This window comes from Scylla paramamosain, chromosome 2 (genome assembly GCF_035594125.1).
Source record: "Scylla paramamosain isolate STU-SP2022 chromosome 2, ASM3559412v1, whole genome shotgun sequence".
NCBI classification, from domain to species: domain Eukaryota; kingdom Metazoa; phylum Arthropoda; class Malacostraca; order Decapoda; family Portunidae; genus Scylla; species Scylla paramamosain.
Window position 1 is genome coordinate 16,312,501 of NC_087152.1, and position 20,290 is coordinate 16,332,790.

The window sequence follows — 20,290 nt, forward strand, 5'->3', positions numbered from 1 at the left end:
TATTTGATGAAAGATCATTTCACTGCACGCTTCGCTCAGTAGTTTATTATACAAAATATATTTCTGTGTTTCTATAGACATGATAGCTTAATCTCTGATGCTGAAGTTTGGTTAATTAAATCTCCTGTTATAGTGAAATTATATCAAATCTGAAGCCTTCACAAAATTAATACAAACCAACAAACTGCCCATTGCCTTCCTTATTGCGATTACTGAGAAATACGTACTGTAGGTGACGGAGGTCAGGAAGAGTAAGTGCGTAGGCTAAAAGGAACTCGGAGTAGCCGTTATAAGAACTTTGTATATATTCATTTAAAGAATTTCGTTTTTATATTAACCGTAACAAAAAGAAAAAAGAAAGGAAAATGAAGAGAGAGAAACAAAAGAAAAAACAAAGATACAACGAAAAAAAAGAGAAAGGAGCGAAAGAAAGAACGAGAGAAAGAAAAAGATCGACAAAAGATAAAAGAAAAAGAGAAAGAAAGAAATTCCTGTTTCCATATGGCTCTCTTTCTTACCCAAGCATTGTGTAATCATGATTCCACATATTAAACTCTTGCTGTGGAAGAGTCAATAGGCATAAATTTCATGAGATAATTATTTCGCGTTCCACTTCCTTAATAATTTTCAAAAGCAGCAGTTCCTTGTCTCGTCTATTTGGCCAAAGGAAACTTATATAGAGAACTTGGCCTTTTTTTTTTTTTTATTTATTCTCTCTTTTTATACTGCTTTGTCAATGTAAGCACTAGTTCTCTCTCTTTCTCTCGTTCTCTCTGAAATTAAAGTAAGAAAAATGTGCAAAGTAAAAGCCTTTTAAATACGTATATACATCAACTTTTCTCATTCTCCTCATGCGTTTGGCCCGAATGTGTTTCTGTTCCACACATTGTTCATCGTAAGGGAAACAAAACCGCGGCAGAAGTCAACACGTCTTTCCCGGAATTCCTCTTTGAGTTTTCCATTCATCTCACTTAATGTTTGTTCGTTCATACAAGTTTCTCAATCTACTCTCGCCGCCCCGCACGCCACACTCCCTCTCTACCCCGCCCTCCCCTCCCACCTCCACTCCATTCCACTCCACTCCACTGTCACCACAGTGCCACCAGGCACACACACACACACACACACACACACACACACACGTATCAGTGCAGTGCGACACAACATAAAACATTCTCTCTCTCTCTCTCTCTCTCTCTCTCTCTCTCTCTGCAGGCAGCTTCCGTGGGCCGCGACCTGATCCATAACAAAGGCCTTAGACAGTTCCTCGTCTCCGCAGCCTTTTCGCTCCTTCATAAAATTCATGGTCCCTCCTTCCCATTTGATATACGAGCGCGGCGATAGATTTACGAGAAAACAAGAGAGGGAAGGGTGTGCGATGAAGGAGGAGCAGGAAGAAGGGAATGAGGAGGAAGTGGTTGGAAATTGAGGGGGGAAAGAAGGAAAAAAAATACTGTTATGGTATGGTGAGGCTGGAGGGTAAGGATATAGAAAAGAAGGAAATGATTAATTATTGGGAGAAATATTATTGTCTCATCTGCCATTAGTTTTCTGGTGATGTATATGTGTTTTTATTTTTACTTTATTTATTTATCTATTTATTTATTGATCTACCGGATATGCCGAGTCGTTCTCCCTTCACCTTCCCGACCACTTCCTTTCTTATCACTGTGAAAGCTTATTAACTATTTTTCTCTTAGCGATGGTATTCTTTGTTCCTTCCTTTATCATCCTTCGCTTCCTCTCCATGCATGCAGCCCGCTTTATGTTCTTTCAGCTGTAATTTTTCTCCGTTGATTGCTGCACTGCATCTCTAATACGGAATCGTTATTAATTGTGATTCATTTTTCATTTAATAAGAGGAGAATATTCTGCGACCACAAGAAGCTTTCCGGTTCATTCATGCAACACAGACATTGTTGCATCGCTTTGTGAAATGTTGCTGAAACTCATGATGAAAAGACCCGCAATAAGTCTATGAATACATGAACACTCAGATAAATACATGCGAAATTTTATTTTCTTATGCTAATGGAAAAAGTGGCATTCAATTTAACAAAGACACTTGCTCTGAATTCAATGATAACAATAACCTCAAATTCGAAATATCAGCTGCGGGAGCCAACAGCACTCACGGTAATATTGCGGTTGGCTGATTTGATGTTGATGTTATTTCCAGTTACCCTGTGACATCGCCAGACACTCCCCGACGTTATGCAGCGAGTATCTCCACGATTGACAGACTGTAGGGCAATAATACTGAGAAAAGTTTTTTGATGTGCCATGTTCCAGGAAACCGCTAGAATTAAATCATCCAACTCATTCTGGAATTATTTTGCTATTACACGTTTTTTATTTATTTATTTTTTTTAATGGTAATCGGCAATTAAATATCTTTTTCATTCATTACTTGTGTTCTCGGCCAGCCTTCACTCCTCCTCCTCCTCCTCCTCCTGGTCTTACGTTTATTCGTCCTCTTCGTCGTTATCATTGGCTTGTTCTTTTATTTATTTATTTATTTATTTATTTAATCAGTTATTCATTTATTTGTTCATTTAGTCATTTATCTATTTGCGTATGTGTGTGCGCGTGTGTGTGTGTGTGTGTTCATTCGAGGGTAACCAGATTTAACAATACATTCCACACAGTTGTCACACTGTACCTACCACTAGCACAACCACACAGCTCATGATAACACCGAGAAACATTACATAGAATCTCAGGCCTTGAAGTTGAAACTTGTGGTATTACTATTTTGCTTTGTGGTTCATGTGCAAACAAATGATGGGACCGCAGCCTTTGTTTGTCGCGCGCTTGTGTGTGTGTGTGTGTCTGTGTCTGTGTCTGTGTGTGTCTGTGTGTGTGTGTGTGTGTGTGTGTGTGTGTGTGGTGGGAACGCGTTCGTTAATCGGGAAAATGAAAAGCAATGGGCTGCATTATGTGAGGCACTAGAGAGGAATGCTCGGGTATTGGTTCTGTCACCGCCACACCGCGAGTCTTGAAGCACCGCCGTGTCCCCCTTTCCCTTTAGACATTCCCCTCGTGACATTTCCAACTGACAGTTTCTCCTTGCCTTTGACATTTCTTTTATTCTTTAGCACATTTTCTTCCTCGCAATAGCACTGGTAGTAGAACACTGACCGAAATAATTGTTAATAATGCTTTAGATTTCCCGTGACAGACTTTTCTCTATGGCAAATATTTCTCCATTTGGGATAACTTCGTTCTTATAATGGTCTTGATGATAGAATACTGGCCGCTATGTTACAATTTACAACACGAAGAGGATTGTAAGGGATCTTTGTAAACATCTACAAGAAAGAAGGGGATAAAAAGAATAAGTTTTGCAACTTCTAACCAGTACAGTGTTTGGAGGTGGCTGTAGAACAAAAAAAAAAATAATAAATAAAAAAAAATAAAATAAATAAATAAATAAATAAATAAATAAATAAAATAGTAATAAAGCAAAGACGTGCCAAATGGCAGAGAAAAGGTTATTTAGGTTACGTAAAGTTACGTGAATCGTTCGATAAATAAAAGAGAGAAAAAAAAAAACGTCTGGGGAAACACCCTGGGAGAGGAAAAAAATAAAGGGGGGGAATAAGTTAGGAGGGAAAAATATCCAGAGGGGAAAAGTTCTGGAAGGAAAATGTCGAACTCTGGTTCACTTTTGCCACGTGTCACTCATGGCAGAGCGGCTTTGTGTGTGTTATACGCGTGGCATCTACTCCTGTAAGTTGCAGATACATGGCTCAGTGGGTGTATGGAAGCCGCGCCTTGCTGCCTCGCACGCGCCGTCCACCAATCTTAATTTCCCGCAGCCAACCTTTTCTTCCTGCCGTTCTATTTAATGCTTTCCTCCTAACGTTTCTCGAATCTCTTTCTCGTTCATTTCACTTTTCCGTGGACTCTTTCCGCATCTTTCTCGCCTCGCCCTGATGCCTGATACCCACAAACTCTCATTGCATGTCCCACAACCCACCCATTTGTTTTCTTTAACGTAGAGTCATGATCAGCGATTTCCAATACCTGAGAAACATCCAGTAAATTAATTATCTGTAGGTGTAATGAATCTGCGACACTTTTTCTTATATTGGAAGTGGGGGCATGGATAAGATTTTTAATTTAGATAGCACTGTGTGTCACAAACATCCTCGTAAGGACCAGTAGGTTTTTTATGATGTTTTTCTTCTTTTCTCTTCCTTTGATTTTCTTTGCTTTCGTCATCCATTTATCATATAATGAATGTAATGAAGCGGATGAGCACAAGTGGAGCAAATCATGAAAGATTCTTGTCCAGTATGTCTGTTCGCCTTCATTTTGAGGCATTAATGATACAGTAAAATGAGTCGCATGTAAAAGGCGTGAATTAAAAACAAGAGCCACAGACAGCAAGGCGTGTGTGTCTGCTTTAGATTTCCCCATTAGAACCTCACCAAAGAAATGAACTCAGATTCGTGGAAAATATATATGGATGACAGGCAAGCAACCAGATAGATGGACAGGAGGAAAAATAAATGACATGATAGAAACTAAAAGCAAATAATATGTGCCTGATTTAAATTTCAGTAGCAGAGCAGCACTCAAGAAATTCAACCGGATACATGAAAGATATATGTGGACAGGAGAGGGACCAGATGGATAGGAGGATGGAAGGATAAACAGACAGACATGTATGCTGGTGTTGGTGGCAAGCCTCTTACTGCCCAGTTTTCCTTGTCGCGTTGTACAGCGTCAAGTAGATTAACTCCTTCACTCATTACACTTTCATAAACCTCACAGTCCTCGCATGTCCTGTTCACTCGTCCGATATACAACTGCCTATTGGCGTCAACTTCTTCCTATTTTCTTTTAATTTCAAATCCACCTAGAGCACACATGGCCTTACTGTTTATTGTATAGTTAGAAGCAACAATTCAACACTAAAAAGCAATTCCTGTAAGTTTTATAAACATCCACAAGAAAGAAGGGGATAAAAAAGAACACATTTTTCAATTTCTAGCCTCTACAGTCTTTGGAGGTGGTTTAAGAACAAGGGTGCATGTCTCAGAGTGGTTAGTGATTAAGGAAAGATGTGGCAAATAACACTGAAAGGGTTATCAAAGTGTTCATGTTGTAAAAAGGTAAGCAGAACAGGGGATTTTTCTTAACGCCTACCTCAGTTCACACACGTCTTAGCGCTAGACGACGGTCTCTTTCACACACTCACACACACAAATACACACACACTGTTGCACATCAGTATTGTATAATCACGTTCCTCATGCTTGTATATTTTGAGCTGCCTGGCTACACCTTTGCCTCTGTCTGGCGTGGGAGCCTCGTCAGGTTATGCACAGTGACATATTTCCGCCAGCTGAGAACGCTTCCACCTCATGCATGCTAATTGTATGAACCAGATGATAACGTCTTTGCTGGCGCATCTTTGTCCAAGCTGTGTTTATTAGGAACACAACGCGGAAATGTATATGTGGTGAAGCAATATTCTTTTTTGCACGACATTTAGGAAACACGAGATTAGTTGTTTCATTGCATACTGCGAGAGCGAATTAAGATATTAAAGGCTTTTCATTATTCCTAAAGTGATAGTTATTAGCTGTAATAACGTTAACTTGAGTGCAGTTCCACTTGCTTCGCTGAATCTCGCTCTAAATTGACCTTTAAAGCCCGTTAGCATCATAAATTTACTTGTAAAAAAGTCAGCATCATAGAAAGAGATTAACGACAGCGATGTGTTAAGATTCTTATTTGAATGCTCTTTCTCTCTCTTTCTGGGTTGTTTATGGCGTCCAGCAGGAAACAGTTTTGGCGTGGCGGCAACAAACCTTATCGAGAAGCGTGGCCGGGCAAAGGAGTAAAGGAGGGAATACATCTCTCGTCCGGCGACGCAATACCAAACAACAAAAGGGAGAAAGATGTGTGATTGTATTCAACCCAAGTGGAAGGAAACGAAATACTTTGTGATCCAAGAACACACGGGAAGAGTCTTGACTTGCCGGACACCGCCGGGAGGGAAGAAGGAAGGGGGCAAAGAAAGCAAGAAAGGAAGGGAGGAAGGGAGGGAACAAGGGAACGAGAGAGGAAGCCAAGAGAAGATGGGATCTGGTGGAGGAAAGTTTTAAGTGCCTAGGAGACGGGAACAATGACACATCTGACGTGCCTTCCTTGCATGGTGGTGGTGGTGCTGATGGTAGTGGTAGTGGCGGTGTGTGTGTGTGTGTGTGTGGAAATAGGGACACTGACATCAATAGGCGTGTGGGCTGATAAATGACTGACAATGGAATGGATGGCTATATTTTACAACAAAGCTCGGGGAGTGTTAAAATGGAGCTTATCTTACTTCACACACTAACCTAGGCAAAAAAATTTCCGTCCACCAGTCCCGACTCTCCGTATTTTGAAATAGAATAGTAGATGAATGGAAAAGACTCAGCAGTCAGGTTGTTAGTGCTGAGTCAATAGGGAGTTTTTAAAGATCAGACAAATTTGTGGATGGGGATGACAGGTGAAAATAGGTAAGCATGTTTTATAAAGGGACTGCCACATGCAGATTTTTTTTTTTTTATGTTCTTGTGTTTTTTATCTTTGAAGAGTACGCCAATTATTGTTGTGTGAATGCCTTGGAAACAGTCAGGATTTTGTTCGCGAAAGGTAAGGACGGACAGAAATAAAGGCTGTCTGAAAAAAAAAAAGAATCTTATAGACTGGTTTACCCGTACAAAACAAGGACAGGATCGTGGGGATTCACTGACAGTCTCTTACAGTTGGGAGGCGGGTAATGTGGAAGGTCATGCTGACTTTATGATGGCACACAGGTAGCAATCATTGATGGCGGTGAGCTATCATACAAACAATTCGCTGAATAGTTTTAAAGGATACCTGGTGGAAAACTTATCGGCACAGTATTGAATTAATTTTTGTGAGAGGTTTTTGCTTTAATAGACGTGTATGATTTTTCTTTTGATTGCTCTTCTACGAAACTGTTGCAACACAGACGAATTTACAGCTGTTACGAAAAGGGTGGAAAACTGTAACCAGAGTTGTGAAGCTCTTGGACAAAAGTGCAGGTGAAAAAATTATATAATGATTGGTCCATGAAAACATGCAATGCTCTGTTCGATGTACGGCGGCGTTGGGCTTCTGGTATAATTCCTTTCCAGAAGTCAAGTGCAAGGGGACATTTCCATGCACTCCGTCAGTTCTGATTGGTCAACGGGACAAGCAGGTATATGCCAGGCAAAACTTGATGGAAATCGGTCATTTTACAGAACTTTATTTCTTACTTATTTTTCCATTCGTAGTGTTACATTTCTTGGCCAACAGGAAGCTTTTATCCTTAATACATTTATAGCCACTGGATGCAAGAAAAAAAAATAAAAAATTCTGGGAAGCTGAAATTACGAGGAACAGAAGTGGTGAGGACCAAGATGAATAAGACAAGAGTAAATATGTGTGCGTGTGTTTTTGCATAAAAGTGGTGAGAAACAAGAATATCAGCGAGTGAGTTGGCACTGACGTTAAAAGACCAGTGTAACAATTGATCCTATTAAATAAGATTAGAGAAGCAGTGAAAAAAATCTGATAAGCTTTTTTGTTTTTCTTTTCTCACGTGGATTTCATTCACACGGAACATTCAGGCCTGAGGTGTAATTCGTACTCGGGTAGAAAAAAACACGATGTGTAAGACATTCACTGAAGAGAGATGAAAAGAAAATAACAGTATCGTGGTGATGCTTTTAGGAAATGATCAAAAGGTAATTGTCAAAAAATTAAAAGTAACGAAAAAAAAAAAAAAAAAAAAAAAAATATATATATATATATATATATATATATATATATATATATATATATATATATATATATATATATATATATATATATATATATATATATATATATATATATATATATATATATATATATATATGGACCATGATTTTTGAAGAAATGGTGAAGAAAAGAGAACATTCGGAACCCTGACGTCGTTTAAAGAAGAGAGAGAGAGAGAGAGAGAGATTTGCTTGGTATGCATGTAAGATTCAAATCAGTATATGAATATGCTGTCGGTGAATAACAAGACGTGAGGGAGGGAGACCTTTAAGGGACGTTCAACTATTCGGCATTGCGGAGAAATAATATAAAAATGATGACCTCGCTTAAAAAAAAATTAATAAATAGATAAAATAAAATAAAAATAATAATAATAATAATAATGAAACTAAATTTGGTAGCATCACTTGTAGTAGTAGTAGTAGTAGTTGTAGTAGTAGTAGTAGTAGTAGTAGTAGTAGTAGTAGTAGTAGTAGTAGTAGTAGTAGTAGCAGTAGTAGTAACAGCCCGTCCTTTCCCGCCTCTTGCATTATTTCTTTTTGTGCTGATAACTTTTGACAGAGATGTAATTCTTATTTTTTTTTATCTTGCTATTTTCAGTGTGGTTTATCGAATTTTCTGTCGTAAGGGCAGTTGGCTTTACCCACAAAACTTCCCTTAATCGCTGTGAAATGCTCAAAAGAAAAAACGAAAGACAGACAGGCAGGCAGAGAAAGAGGCAGACCGATAATCCAAGAATGCGTGGACTCCCAGCAATATAGACTTGGGAGGGTACCTAGTGCTTCGGGTCTTATGGGTATAATACTCAGACTCATATCCGATACTTCGTTCACTTTCAATAAACGTAGCTATCATTGTTCATGCTGTCGTGTTAGTATATGAAGCGGACAGTGTAAGTGTAAAAAAAAAAAAAAAAAAAAAAAAAGAAAATATTCATAGTAAAGACAATAGGGTATGAACATTGTAAAAAAAAATGAAAAACGAAAGGAAAGAATATTCATTGTAAACACAATAGCGTATGTACATTGTAAGTGTGAATAAAAAGAGAAAGAAATAAAAAAAAAGAAAAGGGAAAGGAAAAAATATTCACAGTAATCACAATATAGTCTATAAAGCAGCATATTGTAAGTATTAAAAAAAAAAAGAGGAAAAGAAAAGAACATTCCTAATAATCACAGGCGCTGCAGGACGAGCACGTGATCCCAGCGTTTGTTCATCTCACACTGACGCGACGCAGCTTCGGTGATCTCATCAGGACCAGGTGCAATTTTTTTTTCCCCAGTTTCTGTAGATATACTTCCACATGTGTATACATTTTTTTTTTTTTTTATGTATTTAATCAACTTACTGCACTGTGCGTCTGTGTTTGTGTGTGTGTGTGTGTGTGTGTGTGTGTGTGTGTGTTCGTTCCTTAATCTGTCCCGGCTTCAACTCGATACTTGTCTGTTATTTTTTTCTCCTCTTTCATTTTTTTTTTTTTCGTTTTTCTGTCTTTAAGCTTACCTGTCTTTCTTCTTGTTTGCCTGTCTACAGTAGTTGCCTGTTTGTTTGTCTTTGCTTACCCGTCTGTCTGTCCATTTGGCTCTCTCTCCATTCGTCCACCTGTCTATCCGTCTACGTGTTTATTTCTGTCTGCCTATCTGTCCGCCTGTTTGTCTGTCCCTCCGTCCATCCGTCCGTCTCTCTCTCTCTCTCTCTCTCTCTCTCTCTCTCTCTCTCTCTCTCTCTCTCTCTCTCTCTCTCTCTCTCTCTCTCTCTCTCTCTCATTCCGCTAAGTGCCTTTCAGTGCCCCCTCCTTCCCCCGTACCACCCACCCATTTGGCCTTCTGCAGGAGTTGCGGGATAAATGCTCTTAACAAATGGTAAAATTAGACGTCAATTTTTACATGCATTGCAGGTACTTGTACATATACACGTGAAAAGAAGTGCCGGGGACCAGAAGAAGTGGAGAAATGTAGAACAAGACAGTAAAGGCGTCTTCTTTTTATTGTGATCCTTTTCAGATCACTGATCTGGCCGCGCGGCCCGTGTTCTATTTACATCTTGATCTGGATTTCCCCTGATCTGAGTGATCTGGATCATGATCTGGGTGTTCTGGGTCCGGAGGTGGATTATAGCAATAAAGACGTCACATGCTGAAGTTGCTGGCGGTAGTCATATCAGCGGCTGAGCAGCCTCTACTGGGGACTTTAGGGGAATACATACCAAGAAAACGGCTGATATGTCTGAGGAACAAACTAAATGGTAATGAATCGTTGCAGAATGCTGCTGTGGGCACAGAATATGAATAGTGGTGGTGACAGATGCCAGAAACAAGGGAGATACTACAAGCCACACCAAACCTCTGTTTAATGGCTTCTGATTGTAATTACGTGGCCATTACCGCCTCTACTAACGACTACATGATGAGGCAAAGGAAGATAATACTTGTTCTGTTGAAAATAATACATCTCTACTTTGGAAGTTCCTCAGTAATGGTGTCGATAGTGTCAGCACGTGGGCCAGGATAGCCTCACCTTGCGTCCAAATATCTTATCATTTTACCACCCCTTACAAGATCCCAAGACCCGCATCACGAGGAAATAGAAGGAAGGGTTTAAAATGCCACTATACGAAAGTTTGTGTTGAGACAGAGAGAGAGAGAGAGAGAGAGAGAGAGAGAGAGAGAGAGAGAGAGAGAGAGAGAGAGAGAGAGAGGGGGGAGGAGTATGTGTGTACAGGAACGTTGACGGCCTACTGCATGTGAATCTCAGCAAGATAAACATATTTTCGAGAACTCTACTACATGTTCAACGTACTGTGAGGAGCCTGTTTTTTTTTTTTTTTTTTTTTTCCAAGTCGATCTTGTAGCTGGTCTGGCATGAATGTACCATGTTCCTTCTTTCTTTATTTATTTATTGTTTTACTCCTCCATAAAACCTAACTTTCCATCGGTAAGTTTATTATATTTATGTTAATATAAGCATTATTGCCATGACAAAATAGTCATGTGCGCACTCAAAATTAAGTCCACCCTGAAATAACAACACGTTTTCTTCGATCTCGTTACCATGGTGATGAGTGATGTAAGAGGGGATGCGCAGAAGGATCATATTCATGCGCCCCACTCCCACAATTTACAAGAGACTAGTTGAAGTTACACAGGTTTTTAAGAGTGTTTTCATGGTTATAGTGACATATGAACAAGATTTTACATTATTAACAAGAGATCATCCTTGACAACACGGCCAATAATCTTGTGGCCTTTGAAAATACTCGTGGTGAGAAGGCAAAGCATTTCAAAATATGAGCCTAAGACAGCAACGGGTTGCCACGTACTGCAATAATGACGCTCGAAAAAAGCAAGTACTTGTGGTTAGTGTATGTTCGAGGTCGCGTATTGCTGAGTGCGTGGTGGTCGATAGAAAGTGGAATAGCTGGCCTGAAACTTCACTTGGTGTGGATTTCAGGCTGAAGGAATCCGTGGTCTCACAAGGAAGGACACTGGTGAGTGTTATGAGCGTTACTTCTCAATGATAGGTCTTAATTAGTGGTGTCAGTTTACCTTTCACAATAATATCCTCGACTAACATTCGTGAAGACGATTTTATACTATGAGTTTAATATCCGATGTGTAAGTTTCACCCGCCCAGATCTCTTCATCACTACCATTTTCGCTCTCCTTCATCACCAACGTAGGTACAGCATGGCGTCTCTGTCTTCCTCGTCTTGCATTCACTCCATCAATAAATGACGGTGTTGATGGTAATATTATTAGTGATTAATGGTGGTAATGATCGTGGCGCGTGTGGTGAGTGAGTGATGGAAGTGAGGTGTTGGTAGCCGTGGTGGTGGTGCTGGTGGTGCTGGTACCTGGTGATGTCAGCTGCAGAGGATTTCGCGGGGATGTTTTGTGTGTGTTCATCCCCACATGAACACCAAGGGCCATGTTGTGTGTTAATGATTCACCGCGCGCTTAATGTTCTGTTCAGCGGTGTCATTGTGTTTTCATGAGAGTCTTCTTTATAATGAACATATGAAACACGCTTGAGTTACTCCTGATATCTTTGTTTTTACCATTGCTTATCATTGTGCAAACATTTTCTTTGCGATAATATTTTGACGAAAAGAAGAAGTAAATTGCCACTGAAGAGTAGAAATATAAAATGAAGATGAACATTTCTCAAAATAGCGAGATCATCGCCTGGATTGTGACAATGTAAGCAGAGAGCAGCAGGAAAGACCAGGTATAATGAGTAGCAAGAGCGCTCACTCCTGAAGTCACACCTCGTTATTTCAGTCTTTATCTTGGGAGAAATCCGGGAATGGTGCTGCCTTGAATGAAAAAAGTACTGATAAAAAATGAAAAAAAAGATAGATCGCATTTTTTTCTCTAATCATTGATTCGCTTTAATTTGATTTAACTCATTGATTCGCTGCATCATTGCCGGGGGGGCAGGGGATGGATTACTTTTACCTGTCCTGCGATGAATACCCGCGGTAAGGACAGGCTTAGCATTATCCAGTGTGGTATAAATACTAAAAGGCATATTTTCGCCTCCAGTAGTGCGTAAAAAGTAGTCAGGAGTAAAAATGCTTCCGTCATATTTTCATGAGAATGAGTTTTCTAATGAGGTTATTTGGGTGTGGATGTATATGAGCTTCTTTTTTCATTCTCGCCTGTAGGAAAATGAACCTAAATTAGATGGAGATAGGGAGGGCGGGGACAGAGCAATGAACACACTCACCATGGCTGGCAGGGCGGGGAGGTAGCAATGGACAGACACACTCACCATGGCTGGCAGGGCGGGGAGGGAGCAATGGACAGGCACACTCACCATGGCTGGCAGGGCGGGGAGGGAGCAATGGACAGATACACTCACCATGGCTGGCAGGGCTGGGAGAGAGCAATGGACAGACACACTCACCATGTCTGGGTCGTGGGCGGGCAGGGCGGCCAGCAACGTGCCAGGGGCGGCGTCCTCCCGTACCGTGACGTGTGCATGCGGGCGGTGAAATTGAGGAGGGTTATCATTGACGTCTCTCAGCTTGACGGAGACCCAGGCGGCGTCCAGGTGGCGGGAGTCCGTCCACCCCCCGCGGCCCTGGCAGGAAGAGACGGGAGGGACGTTAGATGCAGGGTGAGGAGAGAGAGATCGCTGCAGGAAGAGATTTCAGTCATAATGATTGAATGACTCAGAAGGGCGAGGAAAATTAGCATAGAAGAATATTATGTACGACGGAACGAGGGAAAGAGTGAGTGAGGACCTGACAGTTTGATGCTTGATAACGTCATTCATGTTGCTCATTGCCAGGCTCGCTTCACGTCTTGCTGAATGTTAAGCATTTTCTGAAAGACACTTATAGTACTCATTAATGAAGATGAATGACATTAAGTAGTAAGAGTCTCGATAATTAACTACTTTTTTTTCTGAACTTTAAAATAACTAGCATTAGGGGGAGATTTTGGTCATAGTTGAAGGTGGAGGGAGAAGGCAGGGAAAGTGAACTCCGCTGGGCACATCAACTGCGAAGTTAAACCAAGCCGCGTCACTGGAAGGGAAACAGGCGAGGAAAGAGATTTTGGGCAGGGAAAGATTAAAGTGCGCAACGAGGAAGTGGGAACGACGAAAATGAGGCAGGAAATGAGTTGCCACACCCGCACCTACGTATCTGTTACTCGAAAACGCAAAGTTATATTAGAAAAAAAAATGTTATTTGTTTGTCGTTCGAACGACAAAATTACAAAAATATTTTCCTTTTCCCTCCACACACACACACACACACACACACACACACACACACACACACACACACACACACACACACACACACACACACACACACACACCAGTTCTCCCCTCCTTTCTTTTCTAACAGCAAGGGAATAACATTTGGTTTCCCAGGGAATAACTCAATGACTGGCGTCTATTCTCGACACACGTACACACTACTCCAGTTTTCTCTCCCTTTTCTAACAGCAAGCGAATAACATTTGGTCTCCCAGGGAATGACTCAATGGCTGGTGTTTCCCCCTTCCCCTTCCGCGGCCCAAGTCTCGTAAAGGTCGACTAATGCGCCTGGATTGAGCGTAATGGCGAGCAGCTCAGTGAAGATCAGCGCGGCATAAAGGGAAATTTGGACCTCCGGCGGCGACACCACGCGACCCCAGACCTCGCCTCGTATATACGTGCTCTCCGACGTGCTGCTCGTAAGGAAAGGGATGGCACGTTATTCGAGGTAATATAAGTAGGGAAAAATACACCCGGGAAATACATGCGATACTGAAGGACAGTGTCGTGAAGGCGAGACTTAATGGGGGAAGCAGCAGTGGTGGTGGTAGTGATTTAAAAGATGGAGTTAAAGGGGGGGGGGAAGAAAATGTGTTTATATATATATATATATATATATATATATATATATATATATATATATATATATATATATATATATATATATATATATATATATATATATATATATATACGAGTATATATATTTATTTATTTATTTATTTATTTATTTATTTATTTATTTATTTACTTATTTATTTATTTATGTAAGAGGGTCATTGGCCAAAAGAGATGAAATAGAGGAAAAAAAAATCTCACTGAGGTGCCAGTGCCAAAAGAGATGTCAAGAGAATCATCGAAAATTGAAGGATAAATGTCTTGAAACCTCCCTCTTGAAACAGTTCAAGTCATAAGAGGGAGGAAATACAATATTACTAGTTAGGTGTGCTTCCACATTTGTGTTCTTGTGTGTGGTACTGTGTGATGGTCTTCAAGGAAGAGAGAGAGAGAGAGAGAGAGAGAGAGAGAGAGAGAGAGAGAGAGAGAGAGAGAGATTGTGTCTTCTCTCCGATAAGAAGATATAAGTAAATAAAACAAACATAATATTGATAACAACAATATGGCCATTACTCTTGGTCAGCACAGTGAAGAAAACAACAACAACAACAAAAAGAAAAAAATCAAGAAAATCAGTCCATAAACTCCAATTACAAAAGAAAAATTTAATTAAACTCAGCATATTGTAAAATAGCGTAAACTCGCACTTACTAGAAGTAATACTCCTCTCTACCAATAAAACAATAAAGTTCATGAGGCGAGGAAGTGCAGGCAGCGGGCGTCGAGGCAGCGGTCTGCTTTCCTGCCTAATAATGCACCGTTCATTTTGGCGGAGAAGACTTACCGAAAGAGGGATGGGTTGGGCGAGAAGGGAGTGAAGAGGAAGATAAAATTAATGAGCAGCAAGAGAGGGTGGTATTTTTCTCTTTTTCGCCTGATGGGAAAAACATAAAGCGAGTTATGGCTCAGAAGGTGGAGATGGAGAGATAGCCTGGGAGATGGACGATGGCGAAGTGAACACAATGAGGCGGAAGGGGATTGGGTGGGTGGGGGATTGGGGGAGCCTCGACCAGTCGCGGCGTTGAGTGGCAACCTCGTCTGCTTGTGGGACGCACCATTGAGGTAAGCCGAGGGGAAGGAACTGCAGGCTGGAGACTCTGCAGATTTTTACTCGCTTGCTCGATGTTTGACTGCTACGATTTTTTTCAGGTTTAGAAAAATTCACGGTGAGAGTACAATTTTTGACCATATTATGAATGCAGTACTTCTGCGCTGTACCTCCACTACTTTAAAAAGGCTCTTCTAGTTGAAGCTCCACAGATTTTTAAGGATGTTTTCATGGTTCTGATAAAAGATTTATAAGATTTCATTATTTAAAATCGTAAACAGTCTTCATAACTAGCTAATCATCTCTGTGGTCTTTAAAAATAGTCGTGGTGAGAAAGCAAAGCATCTCTGAATTCGGGTCTTTGAGAAACACCTCCACCTTCAGTGTCAGTGGTCGACTAACTGAAATCTTCTAACGGCTGTACTTGAAGGTTTTCCCCAACATTATCATCTATGTTTACTTGAATAAAGCAACAAGTGTCATGCCATCATTTTGCCAAGGTGTTCAGTATGGCAAGGATTTAGCTCACAGTTTTGATGTATTAAGTTAACTATTAAACGTCAGGCTAGAGAGAGAGAGAGAGAGAGAGAGAGAGAGAGAGAGAGAGAGAGAGAGAGAGAGAGAGAGAGACTAACACGTACGTTGGCTGGCAGAACACTCTATTAGCCACAGGTGGACCTGAAAGTGTCCACCCTGCAGGGGCTCAAAAGGCAGATAAATGACTGGCTGTTGTGCTGGCAGGGATGAAATTATATACGCTGAATTTGGCTTTTAGATAGGAAACATTAATAATGTTTCCTTTAGTCATTTAAAGTTACTCTTAACTATATAATGTTGTATGTAACTTGCTCTAATACTTACTTGTTGTGATCCAGTGTAAATAAAAGAGAGAGAGAGAGAGAGAGAGAGAGAGAGAGAGAGAGAGAGAGAGAGAGAGAGAGAGAGAGAGAGAGAGAGAGAGAGAGAGAGAATCCTACGTAAAGGCTAACAAAAAAAAAAAATCTCTATCCGAGTGGGGAGATATATGGTTTCTGTATGGGCCAGGAAGGGCGTGCAGGAGGCTAAATGGAAGCGGCCTGAGTTGTTGTGGAGGTCCTCGAGATGCCAGATTGTCCTGAACGCTCCAATAACTTCCACTATATAGGCCACAAGGGTGTCCGGGGGGGAGAGAGGGTTAGGGTGGCTGAGGGAAGTAAAGGTGGCATCAGACTGGACAAAATTTGACGCGTGATGTCGAGCGGCAGGAATTTCGTTGGGTCTGTGTTCACTGGTGCACTCAAACTGGACTTCATATTGACGAGCGACAAGTGGCCAGCAGTGTCAGATGGACTACTACATGACCTGGACTCGCACCTACGCACCTCCTCCTCTCTATGAGCAGTGGTGTCGCGTGCCCGTGTCTTTGTACATTTTTCAGTTAACACGGCGCTTCACTTGTGATGAGTAGAGTAGAAAAATGTTTTAGTATGCGTTCACGTCTGCTGAGATGTTTCTTAACTCTTTCTGTTCATAAATGTGTAATGTTGGAGATCCACGAGACTCATTCATTGCGTCAACCTATGAGTGGAGGGATAAAGTATTCATGGATTATGTTAACATCTAGCTCTGGTTGAGAGAGTGCAAATAAAAATAAATACGGTATCGCCGACCTGCTCAAAGGTTGTAAACAATAAGAATATAATTATGATTTACTATAATTGCCATATGGATACAGCACACTATCGTAAACTATCGTAAACAAACTGCTTAGTTTATTTTTCATCGATATCTGGATATTTGCCTGTATAAATTTTTCATCGCGTTTTGCAGGTGTTGGCGTACCTACTTTTGTCATGCCCAGGGTGTGAGTTGTGAAAAATGTGTATTTTTTTTTTTTTTACTTATATTCAGCATCGCCTCACTTGAAATTAGGACATTCAAATCACAGCTCTTTTAGTTTGTAGTTTTTAGTTTATTTATTTTTTATTTTATTTATTTATTATTTTTTTTATTTGAACAATGCCTTTCTTGTGTTGCTTTTATCTCATTTCAACTTTACTACCACCTTTATGCAGTTTCATATTTCGGCGCCATATGACCTTAGTTGTTGTGGCACCACGCAAGAAATTTTTTTAATCACTTCACTTTACTTCATCTTAATTTCCTAAAAAAAAAAAAAAAAAAAAAAAAAAGTTATTGGCAGTTTGTTTAATGTAACTCTATGCAACATATGCTAAAATTTCAATGCAGCAAAGACCTCACTTGAGCGACTGGCTGTTTTTTTTTTTTTTTTTTTTTTTCACCTAGGAGTTCTTTGCCCAAACGCGGGGCTGAAGTCTGCTTTCCAGTGGTGAAATCAAGGCACCCGGCCAGCAAAATCTCGCTCCTCGAATCTCATGCTTCTCAAATTTTTCCTGATGTGATGCTTAAGTGAACGTATTATGATTCTGACGGACGGCGAACATCTTTCCATCTCCTCTCTCAAAAAAAAAAAAAAAAAAAAACTATGTTGAAGGTACTTTTCACAGGGTTCCTTTTCCTTCATTTATTTTCCTCCTCCTCCTCCTCCTCCTCCTCCTCCTCCTCCTCCCTCGGCTTCAGCAGTAATATTTTTTTTTCTATCGTGTATCTTCATTTGATGCATAATGTGGCAAAATGATGGAGGAAGCGTAGGCTGTCGTTGCTCTGCTGCCGCCGCCTTATGTCGAGGAAGTCTTTATACCGCGTTGTGTCTCAATTTTCTCGCCTCATTGTTACTAGTTTTGTAAGCAGTGTCTCCAAGGGCTGTCTTGCTCGCCTGCTGAAAGTTACGGCTCCCTGGGAAGGAGTGGTGGTGGTAGAAGTAGCAGCAGCAGCATTAGTAGAAAATGAAAAATAATGATCGTGTACTATCAAGTTATTTACATTTATTCTTAATTTAAAGAATACTACTGCTACTTTCGTCGCTGCTGTTATTACTAAAACTACTACTACTACTACTACTACTACTGCTTCCCAAACACTATACACAATAACACCAGGAGTTCTTATTTACGATGTGTGTGTGTGTGTGTGTGTGTGTGTGTGTGTGTGTGTGTGTGTGTGTGTGTGTGTGTGTGTGTTGTATGTACATAAGTTACATACAAATTATTATATCTGAACTGCATTCGTAATGGGAAGTAAATTTGTTTTCTGTTCAATCATATAAAAGATCGTGTTTGGAGTGGCTGAATCTGATTCCGTCGCGTGTGTGTGTGTGTGTGTGTGTGTGTGTGTGTGTGTGTGTGTGTGTGTGTGTGTGTGTGTGTGTGATGCTGGCGGGTTGGGGAGAGGGATTGGTAGCTATACGTATTTCCGAATAAAGTGATTATTACTGCTCGCCGTGCTGTTGGGATCACGTCCTATAGTAAGCCATGTGTGAGCCATGCTGGGGCCGCCCACTCCTCCCTCCTGCTATGGACGTGCACTCGTGTGGCGCTGAGGGATCAAGGTGGTGTGCCTTATGAGTGTTTTAAATCAACGTAAGCTGCCGAAACATTATGCTTAGATTATCTCTGTTACTAATGCTGAATTTGTCTGACTTTTTTTTCTGCATAAAGTGGTGAATAGGCTAATCTTCTTTGTTTTTGTTACTTTGTGTTTATTTTCCTTACTGTACTGTCCGAATGCAATGTCTGCATTATTGTTATTATCATTGCCTAACTTTTGTCGACTAATTTTCTTTATTTTCTTATTTTGTTTATTTGTTTATTTAATATTTTTTGCTGTCATGTAGGAATGTTTGATTTGTTATTATAATTTTTTTTTTCATATCCTAGTGGGAGGTAATTTTCTTTCTTTTTTATCATTTTTCCTTTATTTACTTTACATACCAAAAATTCTGTTTATATTCTTGTTTTTATAATTGGTGAATATCTCTATCTATGTATTTTATTATAGTGCCAATTCATTTTTTCTCTTTTATATATATATATATATATATATATATATATATATATATATATATATATATATATATATATATATATATATATATATATATATATATATATATATATATATATATATATATATATATATATATATATATATATATATATATATATATATATATATATATATATATATATATATATATATATATATATATATATATATATATATATATATATATATATATATATATATATATATATATATATATATATATATATATATATGTATGTATAGTCCGAAAACATGTTACAGACCCACTGCAGGAACTTTTCGAAATAAATCTTTCCCGGGTACAATAGCCAACCTCACCTTCCTCCAATTTTTTCCAGCATGAATAAAACACAAAGGGAAAAAAAGAGTAACAGAATAGCTGCGGACAGTACAGATGGTTTACTACGCATCTGCGGATTTCAGAGGCGCGTTATCCTTTGGCAAATATATATGTATGCCTGATGCTGGGGCTGGTGCTTCCGTGTGTGTGTGTGTGTGTGTGTGTGTGTGTGTGCGTGTGTGTGTGTGTGTGTGTGTGTGTGTGTGTGTGTGTGTGTGTGTAGGAGCGTGTGGGCGTGTGTACGTGTGTGTTATGCATATTACATCCGGTTTATTTTTCATTTCATTTCTTTTTTTATCTGTATACATGGACATGCTGGGACACACTGTATAATCAATACGATTTGCTTACTTTAGTTGTGTGTGTGTGTGTGTGTGTGTGTGTGTGTGTGTGTGTGTGTGTGTGTGTGTGTGTGTGTGTGTTTATGTGTGTGTGTTTATGTGTGTGTGTACATTTCACTGTCGAGTGGAGCTCCCTATGATAGCTACAAATAAAGGATATGTATAGTACGTACAGAGTGACTATTGATTCTATGAGCTACAACACTCACCAAATGTGGATTAAGTTTACGAACACCATACCTTTAAGTCGTCGTTCTCTGCCACTGTTTGTTTCCCTTATCTCAAAAAAAAAAAAAAAAAAGTGATGATGGACACTACAAAAGTAAACCAGGCTGCCAACAACACTACAACGGCAAATATTAATTCTTACTGTTTTCCGTTCGCCATATAACTGAGG

General features: G+C 39.8%; 1 protein-coding gene across 2 annotated transcripts in view; it reads right to left on the minus strand.

The window, feature by feature from the left end:
* LOC135111007 (putative neural-cadherin 2) overlaps positions 1-20,290 on the minus strand; it is a 240,977-nt gene that overhangs the window by 32,335 nt on the left and 188,352 nt on the right. For both annotated transcript variants that reach the window (XM_064023860.1, XM_064023869.1), the window contains one exon: positions 12,738-12,914. In XM_064023860.1, the coding sequence (XP_063879930.1) occupies positions 12,738-12,914 (177 nt within the window). The remainder of the gene's footprint in view (positions 1-12,737; positions 12,915-20,290) is intronic.